Source organism: Rhizophagus irregularis, chromosome 7, assembly GCF_026210795.1.
Source record: "Rhizophagus irregularis chromosome 7, complete sequence".
Classification (NCBI taxonomy): Eukaryota; Fungi; Glomeromycota; class Glomeromycetes; order Glomerales; family Glomeraceae; genus Rhizophagus; species Rhizophagus irregularis.
In genome coordinates this window covers 396,462-409,757 of record NC_089435.1, presented here as the reverse complement: position 1 = coordinate 409,757, position 13,296 = coordinate 396,462, and the positions used below count along the sequence as shown (strand labels likewise).

The window sequence follows — 13,296 nt, the reverse complement described above, 5'->3', positions numbered from 1 at the left end:
ACAAACTGGACTAGTAAAAATAAACAAATTGACAAATTAATCCAAAAAATGCAATCAAATGTTAATGATTATAAAGATGTAATATTTGAATGGATACCATATAACCAATTTAGTGATATTAAAGAAGTAGGTAATAATAAAGTGTATTCAGCAAAATGGAAAGATGGTCCATTATCATATGTCTATTATGCAAATAAATATACAAGAAATTTAGCAAATCAAGAAGTTATTTTAAAATATTTAGTTGATTCACAAAATGTTACAAATGAATTTTTAAATGTGGTATGTAAATTTTTTTATGAAGTTAATTTCAACTAATTATAGTATATTGATACTTATTATTTTAATAGATTATAGCATATTATGATAAAGTTAAAATATATGGTATATCTCAAAGTCCTAATACAAAAGATTATATTATAATAATTAATAAAAATCAGTATTTAGGAAATTGCTGTATAAAATGTGGAAAATATTACACAAAGTCATGGTATAAATGGTGTAAAGCATGTCAAATAAATTGTTTTGAAAAATATTTCACAAGCTGGACCAGTGAAAATAAACAGATTGATAAACTAATTCAAAAAATGCAATTAAAAGTTAATGATTATAAAGATATAATATTTGAATGGATATCTTACTATCAGTTTAGTAATATTGAAGAATTAGACAATATGGTGTATTCAGCAAAATGGAAGGATGGTCCATTATTATATAATTACTATAAAGAAAAATACACAAGGAATTCAGCAAATCAGGCAGTTATTTTAAAATACTTAATTAATTCAGAAAATATTACAAATGAATTTTTAAATGAGGTATGCAAGTTTTCTAGAAATCTATTTCAAATGTTTTCTAAAGTATTGATTTTTTTTTCAATAGATTATAACATATTATGATAAAGTTAAAATATATGGTATATCTCAAAATCCTAATACAATGAATTACATTATAATATTTAATAAAGATCAATATTTGGAAAATTGCTGTGTAAAATGTGAAGAGTATTATACAAAATCAGAATATAAATGGTGCAAACCATGTCAAGTAGGCTGGCTAGAAGAAAATTTTACAAGCTGGACCAGTGAGAATAAACAAATTGATGACTTAATTCAAGAACTGCAATTAAAAATTAAAAGTCATAGAGATATAATATTTGAATGGATATCATATAGCCAGTTTGATAATATTAAAGAATTAAATAATTTAGTATATTCAGCAAAATGGAATGAAGGTTCATTGTACTGGAATAAAAAGAAATATGTAAGAAATTCAGTAAATAAAGTAGTTATTTTAGAATATTTAAACAATTCACAAAACATTACTGATAAGCTTTTGAATGAGGTATGTAATTCTTCTATAAATTCGATTTAAAAATACTTCTTATATACATTATAAATAATTTTTTAACAGATTGTAGAATATTATGACAAGTTCAAAATATATGGAATAACTCAAAATCCTATTACACAAGATTACATTATAGTCCTTGATGAAAATCAATACCTTAAGATTTTTTGTGATAAATGTGCTAATAGATATGTAAATATGGAGTATAAATGGTGTAAACTATGTCAAATAAAGTGGCTAAAAAAGAATTTCATAAATTGGACCAGCGAAAATGAACAAATTGATAATTTAATTCAAGAAATGCAATTAAAAATTAATAATTATAAGAATACAATATTTGAGTGGATACCGTATTATCAGTTTATTGAAATTGAAGAAGCAAGTAACAATACAGTATATTTAGCAAGTTGGAAGGATGGACCATTGTCATATTATTATTACAATAATACATATACAAGAAATTCATTGAATAAAATAGTTACTTTAAAATGTTTAGTTAATTCGCAACATATTACTAGTAAACTTTTAAAGGAGGTATATAAGTTTTTATATATTTTATTTCAAGTATTTCTATATTATTAATACTTTTTGTTAATGTATAGATTATGGAATATTATGACAAACTTCTTACAATATATGGAATAACTCAAAATCCTAATACAAAAGATTACATCCTAATTCTTAATCAAGATCAATATTCTAGAATTTTTTGTGATAAATGCGCTAGAAAATACATAAGTGCAAAGTATAGATGGTGTAAACTATGCCAAATAAATTATTTAAAAGAAAATTTCGCAAACTGGACCAGTGAAAATGAGCAGATTGATAATTTAATACGAGAAATGCAATTAAAAATTAATGATTATAAAGACATAATATTTGAATGGATACCATATTATCAGTTTAGTGATATTGAAAAAATAGGCAATAATACAGCATATTCAGCAAGATGGAAGGATGGTCCATTACGTTGGAATGAGAAGAAATATGTAAGAAATACAGCAGATAAAACTGTTGCTTTAAAATACTTATTTAATTCAGAAAATATTACAAACGAATTTTTGAATGAGGTACGTAAGTTTTCTAGAAATTTATTTCAAACATTTTCTAAAGTATTAATATTCTTCTTAATAGATTACATCATGCTATGACGAATTTGAAATATATGGAATAACTCATAATCGCAATACAAAAGACTACATCATAGTTTTTAGTTATGATCAATATTTTAGATATTTTTGTGATAAATGTTCTATTAAATACATAGATGCAAAGTATAAATGGTGTAAATCATGTCAAATAAATCATTTAAAAGAAAATTTTACAAACTGGACCAGTGATAATGAACAAATTGATAAATTAATTCAAGAAATGCAATTAAAAATTAATGATTATAAAGACATAATATTTGAATGGATACCTTATGATCAGTTCAATGAGATTAAAGAAATAGGTAAAGGTGGGTTTGCTAAGGTATATTCAGCAAGATGGAAGGACGGTCCATTATGTTGGAATGAAAAGGAATATATAAGAGATTTTAATAAAACAGTGGCTTTAAAATGTTTAAATAATTCACAAAACTTCTCTAATAAATTTTTTAACGAGGTAAAAGAATTTTTAACTTTTGTACTTAAATATAATTCTTTTGAATATAATTGATTCTTTATCTTTAGGTTAAAGCATATTCAATTAATGACCTCAATAATATTAATAATTCTGGCGAAATTCTAAAAATTTATGGAATATCTCAGAACCCTAATACAAAAACCTATGTTATGGTTCTACAATATGCAAGAGGAGGAAATTTTAACAATTGGATGAAGAAAAATTATAAGCATTTTGAATGGATAAATAAATTAAAAGTATTAAAGAATATTATTAATGGTCTTAAAGAGATACATCAAAAGCATATGGTTCATCGTGATTTTCATACAGGAAATATATTATTTAAGGATACTTATTATTGGATTACTTCAAATTACATTTCTGACATGGGATTATGTGGAGAAGTTGATAATGTAGATGAAACAAAAATTTATGGAGTTATGCCTTATGTAGCTCCTGAAGTATTAAGAGGAGGTCCTTATACTAAAGCAGCAGATATATTTAGTTTTGGAATGATTATGTATTTTGTAGCAACTGAAAGACAACCTTTTGCAAATTGTGCACATGATGAGTTTTTAGCATTAGACATATGTAATGGCACTAGACCTGAAATAAATAAGCCAGAAGCACCTAAGTGTTATGTTGACTTAATGAAAAAGTGTTGGGATTTAAATCCAATTAATAGACCCAATGTTGCTGAGGTGGAAAAAATGATTAGTCTATTTTATTCAAATTACGAAGATCAATTTAAAGAAGCAGAAGAATATAGATTAAACAATGATGGAATATATAAAAATAATCAACCAGATACTCATCTCCAGGCTATTTATACATCTCGAATACTTAATTCTTTTACAAAAGAACTTCCAAAATATAGTGAATGTTTAGAGTGTGCAATCGGAATAAACCTTTATAATCAATCAGAATAAGATTTTCATCAACATTTTTATTTATAATTTTATTGATATAGTATGTTAAAAACGAAGTTTATTATATTTATTCATCATTTTTAATGAATAATTTTTAAAATTTTGATATTATATTTTTGTTCAACACTGATTATAGAGTAGCATGTAAATTTTTTTTACTTGAATAAAGTCAGTTTGTAATTGAACAAATTACTTTGAGTGGCTTGCTTTAAATATATATAAATTACAAAGCATAATTACAATTAAATTTCTATAATAAAAGGCTAAAGAAATTATCAAAATAAACAACATGATATGATATGAATGCTCACTCGTTTAGCATAACCCTCATTATTAAAAAAATTGTTGCTAACAGTTTGCCATTATTACAAAATTACGTGGAAGGGAAAGCATAATATACTTTTTTTCTTTCGTAAATTTCGTAAATGCAAAAATTGTTATTTCCTGGAATGTTGCTGTATCATATTTCAACACTAGTACAACCCCACGTTCCATTATATGGACGATTCGTAATTGTAACAATTTTTTGTATCAATTCTTTTTCTTTTTGACTTTGATTTTAATATTTTTTTCATTGTTTTTAATTTTTTTGTATCGGTAACCCATTTTCTTCAAGACCGATATCCTCCTTCTGTCCTTTATTTTTTTTCTTTTTTTATCTTTGTTCGTAATTCCTTGACTTTTTCCTAACGCGATCACCTTATTGCATCTGTTAATCAATATTAGTTCTTTTATGTTGAGATAAGTTCGTTCCCATATCTAATAGTAATTTCTTTTCTTCTTTAATGTTAACTATTTTATTTAGGTTGTTATTGAATAAAACACGTGTTAGTTCTCTAATCTTTGTAATATTAGATGATAAATTAAATATTTTGACTGCTCCGTCAAAGATACATATATATCTTTTACAATGTTCTCACTATTTTATACATTTCTGCGTCCTTGACCTAGTATTCTTCTTCTATCTCCATTAGAGTTTTCAATAAGACTACTTCTTCATTACAGTCATTATCGTCACAATCGTCACATGTCCAAATATGATTCCAATATTCAACGACTTCAACGTGATACTCATTTCTCACATGATCCTCAAAAATAATCGCCACATTACCTCTTTCAAATAATAACTCATACGTTAGAAACTGTAACAAAATTTATAAATTTATAACCTTGGCTTTCCAAACATGCCTTTCTTTAAAAACTTATATGTTCTTAACCAATCAGTTTCTTGTAGCTCATTACGATGGAAAATCTCTTCTAATAAAGAACTCATTAAAATTTCGCTCTCATATTTACTGTGTAGAAACTTTTCATTCGATTTCTATAGTTTCCAAAGATAATATTCTTTTTCCATCTCAGCGTAAAATTTTCCAATTCAATATTAAAGACACTTAATATTAATCTATCTGTCGTTATCGTCGATGTCGTCCTCTCTTTAGCATTACTTATCTGATTATCTTCCCCTTCACATGGTTTATTACGTTATAAATACTTCCGTACGAACTCTATTCCATTATTAACTATGAACTCTTGTATAAAATTTAATTCTATATAATGATTATAATTCAATTTTTTTCAGTCACTTTTTCTTTAATAAAATTTCTAATAAGGTAATGGCTAAACTCTCCATTTTAATAATTATATTTTTATCCCTTATTTTCGTTATATTCCCCTTGTTTTAATAGTAAAAAACTATTATAATCCCATGCAAAATCGTCTTTACTCTATCAATTTCTTTCATTCTTATTTCCCATTCTACCTTTTTAAACTCTAATGATCCCTCTTCCAATTTATACCCAGTTTATCTGTGTCGTATACTTTTCTGTTCTTATTTATATAAAGTATCAATTTCATTTATATTATTATCCGGAGCGAATCGAAGGACTATATATGTCTACGCATTTGAAACAATGATCGATCACGTAAGTTTCCTGTCTCTCACATGACGTAGTGACGTCATCCAATAAAATCGCAAATTGGAGTTCTGTCACCACCTTCATTCGTCACTACTTTGGTTATATATTCGAACCATTTCGGTTTTTTTTCTTTAGTATTAAATTATTTTCTTTACAGAAGTGTTTCCATTTTAACATCCGTTCTCACATTTTTTCTATACATTTCTATACATTGTAAACATACTTCTTCTTAATACTATTGATCCATCTATCTTAAAATTTTCGCGGTATGATATCATCTACACTAATCTTTTTCCTTTTATCAAATGATCTTCATTTCTTACTTACAATTTCATGGTCGTGATATCATTGTTGCGTTAATACAGTAATATCAGTGCATCCGCTATATAAGAATTTCTAACAAATTTCAGACGTTCAATATAGTCACCTATATCCATTACTCCATATTAGTACTAACTGTAATTTCTTTAATTGGATATAAAAAATTTCGCATAATTCATTATTATTATTGACGTAATATAATAAATTCTTACTCAACATTTCAAGTTGCAAATCATAGATATTTTTTGAGCCAATTAAATCTTTGTCATATAAGAAAAAATTTGGTAATGTTGATGCTAAGTTTCCTTTATTCTTGCACAGCTATTGATAGGCGTTCACATTCTGACTATAAAATATCATTGATTACTTCATTATGAAAATTCCGTGTTAAATATAACATTGTGTAATAATACATAATAAATAATATTATATACTTATTGTATAGTATTTAGGCAATAACGTGCTGTTTTCGATTGAGGCCATTTGATTGGCTCAGATTGTGCCACGAAGTGGTACAATATGACCGATCAAATGGTTGAGATCGAAAACAGCAAAGTATTGCCTAAAGACCTATACAATAAGTGTTTTATTATATAGACTCTCACGATCACACTATTAAATCAGTCACGAGTTAATTTATAGTCTATTTGTATAAAAATCTAATTTTATTAATTTTATTATGTATTTGTAATGATTTAAACAGTATTCATTTATTATATATATCATCAATAAAGCTATTCAATAAATGTAAAAAAAATACAGTGTGATCCTATAAGGATATATAATAAAATTATTTCTTATTTGATCTTTTATAACTGAAACAACAGCTTTTGTAGTTAAAATTATTTTATCTATCATCAAAATAACGGTTACATCTTATAAATAATACGGGTGATAATTATAACCAAATTTATTTCTGCAAAGCTTCTGTAAATAAATCTATTTTCGTTGACTCAAAATATTTATAAATTACGCAAATCCGTCCGTAGTAGTTAGACTTCTCAGTAACAGCAAAATTGAAGATGATTGGCATTGGAATTCTATATTAGGTAGTACGGGTGTTCGGTTATAGACATGATCACCATAACATAATATAAATAAAGGACGTTCGTATCCCAAACTTTAATTTTACCTGCATTTTTTTTTGCATTTCTTGCTTTATTATTTAAAAAATTTAAAAACAATGTCTTCAAAATTTTGGGCAGAATTATCTAGCGATTATGAAAAACTTTTTGAAACAGAAATTGGATATGACGTTATTATTTATGCTGGTGAAGAGCAATATGTTAAAGAAATTCATGCTCATTCTAATATTTTATCTATTAGGTCTCAATATTTTCGCTCTGCATTTTCTAATGAATGGGCTGAAAAGAAAGATGGAAAATTTATTTTCAAAAAACCAAATATTTCTCCACAATTATTTAATATTATTCTTAGGTATTTATTTTTAATAATCATATTTTTTTTTAAAGAAAAAGTTTAATTAATTAATCATTATATTAATAGGTTTTTTTATTGTGGAAATATTGAATTAAAGAATTTACAAGGTTCTGACATATTGAAATTGTTAATAGCAGTTGATGAACTTAATCTTCATCCTTTAGTATCTCATATTCAAGAATTTTTGATTAAACATCAAACTGAATTTTTATATCAAAATCCAACTGAAATTCTTGAAACTGTTTATCAATATGAAACATTTACAGATTTATGGAATTTCTGTCTTGAAAATATCTGTAAAGAACCTCAAGTTTTATTTAATTCTGATAGATTTATTTATTTAAAAGCTCCTTTATTAGAATCGTTATTAAAAAGGGATGATTTAAATATGGAAGAAATTGAAATTTGGGAGAATTTGTTAAAATGGTGTTTTACTCAACAAAATATAAAGAATGAACCATCAAAATGGAATAAAGAAGATATTACAAAGATCGAGAAGGCATTACAAAGATTTATCCCTTTAATTCGATTTTACGATATTGATCCCATAGATTTCTTTTATAAAGTATATTGTTATAAAGATATCTTACCACAGGAATTAATTCATGATCTTTTAGAATTTCATATTGTTCCTAATATAAAACCTAAATCCAATTTTACACCTTCAAGAAAAACTAATTTTAAATCAACTTTAATTGAACCAAACAATGTTTCTATTTTAGCTTCATGGATTGACAAAAAAAGTTCTTCATGTTATAATAGAAAAAATATTCCTTATAAATTTGAATTATTATATCGCTTAAGTCAGGATGGAAATGATGTTAAAGATTTTCATAAAAATTGTGATAATAAAGGAGCTACTATTTGGGTAGCAAAAATTAAAAATTCATTACAATTAATTGGAGGATACAATCCCCTTGATTGGGATGTAAGTTGGGCATGGAAAACTACAGCAGATAGTTTTTTATTTAATTTTCCAAATGGAAAAAATACTTATGCTGCAAGAGTAAGTTATGTTAATTCTTCACAACTTGCAGTTTTTTGTGGCGATAGTCATGGTCCAACTATGGGTAATTTAACCTGTTATAATAATAATTGGTGTTATAATAATTACGATAGTGGAAATCGCTATTCTAAAATAGGAATCCCAACAAATTTCGAAGTAGAAGATTATGAAGTATTTAAAGTAATTAAAAAATAGTAATAAATTTGTATTTATGAATGAAGGATTTGCTTCATCATTTAGAAAAATAAAATAATTTTTTTTGCTGCTCATAATAACCAATATCTATGCATTTAAGATAAATTCATCTTGTTCATATTGCTAATAAATCATAAACTTATTTTCATAACAACATATTATTATTTTTAACCTATAATGATATTTCTCATGCTAATAATTGCTTAGCTGTGCAATGTCAAATAAAATACTCAAATTAAAGTTTATATAAGCTACAGAATAACTAATCCATAAAATAAAACGGTTTATAATTTATTTCAGTGACTTTTTCATTACTTGTCCCTTTTTATTATTTTATTGCAAATTTTCTACTAGCTAAATTTATTGCTATTGATTTTGATTGAAATTTATATGAATGACATCGCATTAAGATAATTCATCAGATGATTGTTTGCAATAACTTTTAATTCTTAAGCATTAACAAATACATGTATTTCATTTCAAATACTTTAAATACATTTTTACATCATCATCACGATAACTTATAAATAAAAATGTCTATAGCTTTAGTCCTTATTCTGATGGACATAAATATAATACTATATACATTTAGTAAGAAATAAAAGGAAAGGAGGAAAGAAGGTTGGAGATTTTTTTACAAGATAACAGTATGTCATCACATATTAAGAATAATATGTCACGAGAAATTATTTATATCACTGCCATGCTAAAAGTAGGCATTTCGCCATATTGTGTTAGGTCATTGGCGTAAATTCATACGGCTGACGTATCAAAATATGAATATTTAGAAAATTTATAATTTTTCGTGGGTATTATTCCTTTTGGGGAGACAATAATAGAAGTGAACAATAGAAAGTCAAGCCATGCATAACCATGTTATTAATAATCAATTAAGGAGGAGATAATATAATAGGAGGAATAGGAGGACAATAGAAAAAAATATGTTGAAAAAAAAAATAATAATTATATAAAATACATAAAAAATTAAAAAGATATTTTAAAATATTATAAATATAAGAAAAGACGTGGAAACTCACAATTTGGTAATTTTAATATTTTTAGCATGTGAAAAGAACAATTGCCGCTTAAATTCTACCCGCGGATCTTTATTGCCGCAGATCGACTAAATTTATGCCAACCCAATTGCCAACCCTAATTTGAAACGGAATAGCAGTCATTTCTATAATAAATTTATTATTAATCAAATGACATGTGATTACACAAACACGCCTAGTATAAATAACTACTTTTAGCGTAATTTTTTAAAAAAAATTGTAAATCCCCCTTTTGTTTTTCGTTCGCTATAAAATGTACTAAAATATTAGATATACCCGAAAAATGATTTTCGGGATGGCTTTTTAACTTTATATTCATGTATCAAGTTAATAGATTATGTCTCGTTTAACAATTCCATTATTATGGGAATATCCATTTTCTTTTAAATATCCTAGGCAAAATTATATACTCTTGATTTTACATATAAACGTCATTATTATGATATTACTACTGTATTTCTGAATTTATTTATTTGTGATATTAGGCATCTTTATCTTAAATATGACATTTATGATACATATAATATATAATTTAAAATTACTATAAATTACCGGAAGTAATTTAATAATATATAATTTATTGCATTACGTTGAGAAATCCACAATTTTTTTTTTATAAGCTATATTACGTGTAATTTTATTTTACTTCCTAGTTTACACGTACAAAATGTTTACACGTAAAAATGATTTCACTGTCATATTTTTCAACTACTTTAGCAAGTCGTATTTCCGACACTTTATCTTCCCTCGGCAATACATTCTTTAAAACAAACTATCCTTTTGTTTCTTACGAGAGTAGTTACTCTTGTAATTTTAGGCACTCATTTTTAAAATTTTTAAGCTCCAATTCCAATTCAATTTCATAAATTAATTTCCAATTTATAAATCGTTATCAAAATCTTGAAGAGAATTTAAGTATTATAATTAAATCACAACAAAATCTCAAAATCATTTCTTTTAATTTTGATAGCCTTCCTTTATATAATTCACTAAAAAATCCTAATTATTATGGTAAGTTAATATGCAATTTTTTACGATGAAAAAAAACAAAACTTGTTCGTTTGTGGGCTCTCATTTGATAATTTAATGTACATGTTCAATTGTTTTATTAAGTTTTCATCTTCCAAATCAATCGTTACAAAACAAAAAAGGAGATATCCTTAAAAAGTAAACAAAAAGATGGAACATAGTTTTACCGTTCATTTCTGAAAATTAATAATTAATGAAATAACGGATAAAAGAAAAAATTATAGAAGATGAATACAAATTGGAAATAATAATTTAATGTTAATGTCTTACAAATAAAATCTCATATTTACAACCAATTTACAAGATTACTAGTTTAGTTAAACAGGGCGGACATGCTTATTATCACTGTGCCGATCATTTGCCGATCATATATATATTGATTATCACGTTTATTTTGAAACTCTAAGCAAAATCATATTTGCTAGAAAAATTGTACTAATTATTTTATTTGGTAGTTTAGGATACCCAAAATATACTATAAAATTATTGTAGCAAAAAAAAATAAAGTTAGCTTTGAGCCGAAATTTTAATAATTATAGTATTAGCCAATCATATGCCGATCATCTGCTAATTTGACTTTGAAGCTTCGGGCGAAGCCACAGATGTTTGGGCGAAACTTGAAACTTTTATAGTATATTATTTAAGTATTCAAGAATCTATGGCTAAAATAAACATGGATAATTTTTAATAAACAAAAAGTTATCATTAAATACATGCTTGCAATTATTGTAAGATTAATATAAGGCTAATATTTGGTAAAATCTTCATGAACTATTTTATGAATTAATTTATTAATAGTATATAAATAAAGTAAATAAAATCAAAATTTTATACATTGTTAGTAGAGTTTGTAAAAAAAATAAACTCAACGGTATTTTTTTGTGACAATATTGAACAAATGATCGGCAAAATGATCGGCAATATCGTGATAATATGAGGATGTCCGCCCTGTTGTTTAGTTACTAGTTTTTGAGCTGTATATTTCTTTGCCTCCTCCAAAGTGTTCCAAATGTCCAGAAATGTATAGAAAATTTTTGATAATTATTTTAAATAATTAGTTACAAATTTGACCTTGGGTGGACGGTGAATCATGTTAATATCGCAAAAAAAGAATAAAATTATATATTTTCCTAAATTCATTAAAATTTTATTTTGTGATAAAAACATAATATTAAACGAAAATTTCAAAATTTTATTTATCTGCCAAATCTTCTCGTGATTTTAAAGCTCTAAAGGGAAGGTCATCAAAGTTTCCTGAGTCAGCAACAACAACTCGGAAAAGTGTAGAAGCAATACTCTGATCAATTCCTATATTCGACCACCAATAATCATACAGTATGTAATTGCACATGACATTCAACAGAAACCGATAACGTTATGTTAACATTAAGTTAACGTTAACATTTTGTTCGTCTCATATATTTAGTAGTGCTAAATTTAACGCCACTCTCCATATCAAAGATTTTTTATAAATACATTTTGCCATAGAATTATGTTATATGACAATCACTTCTAAATTAATTATCATTGACCAAAAAATTTAATCATTCTACCGTATTTCTTTTTTTATTTATTTTTTTTTTGTAGGTTCTGGCTTCTCCTGAGAGACTTTTGGATGGTAAGTTAGTTGTTTGAGAGTAGAGTTTTAAAATTGATTAAGAAACGTGCTAAAAGCTAACATTTCTTTTTTTTAAATTTTGCAGAGTTTAGTTTCTCTGGAGAGGACTTTCAGACGATAAATATCATAATAAAAATTGGACTGTATAAAAACATTAAAAAATTTAACATATACCAATATTTAACCATTCTATTATTATTATTATTATAAAATAAAGTACTTAATCATTATATTGTGTAAAATAATGATGGAATGTTTGGGGATTTGTCAATTGTAATTTGTACATTGGCAAGATACTGTACATAGTAATTGAACGAAACTATTTTGTTACAGATTTTACAAAAAAAAAATTAAAATTATTCATTTAATTTATTTCATTACCTTTAATATTTTCAATTTCTTGTTTATTCATTTTAAATAAAAGTAATGATTTCAGATTCCTTTAAAAGTAGAGAACATTGATATTAAAGGAATTAAATTACCATTTACTTTACTGTACATAATACATCTTTTGTAAAAAAATATCAAGTAGAGTTGAGCAAATTGATGATAGTTTTAATAATTTTTAACTTCGGAAAATGAAAGAAAATGATCTTTTTTAATATTATGAATGGATTCATCAATATCCTAATTCCGCTCATCTAAATTTTTGATGACCGCGATGAAACGAGTCTTTATAATTCCATAAATAAACTGATAAACTAGATGAACTTTTCTTCTTTTAAAAGGTGCTGAGATAATTTAAATTTGAGAATCAATGATTTACAGTCGACTCTGGTTATAACGAACCTGTTTGTACCGAAACCTCGTTATACCGAATCATAATTTCCAG

The 13,296-nt window shown here is 25.4% G+C and overlaps 1 protein-coding gene across 1 annotated transcript; it reads left to right on the top strand.

Moving 5' to 3' along the window:
* Positions 1-674: 674 nt before the first annotated feature.
* Positions 675-3,884, top strand: OCT59_026929 (uncharacterized protein; the record flags this gene model as incomplete). The annotated part of the gene is made up of 8 exons (XM_025308613.2): positions 675-818; positions 883-1,344; positions 1,414-1,884; positions 1,953-2,106; positions 2,275-2,420; positions 2,485-2,635; positions 2,900-2,955; positions 3,024-3,884. The coding sequence occupies 8 exons, from the start codon at positions 675-677 to the stop codon at positions 3,882-3,884; spliced, it is 2,445 nt and encodes an 814-aa protein (XP_025177630.2).
* Positions 3,885-13,296: the final 9,412 nt, after the last annotated feature.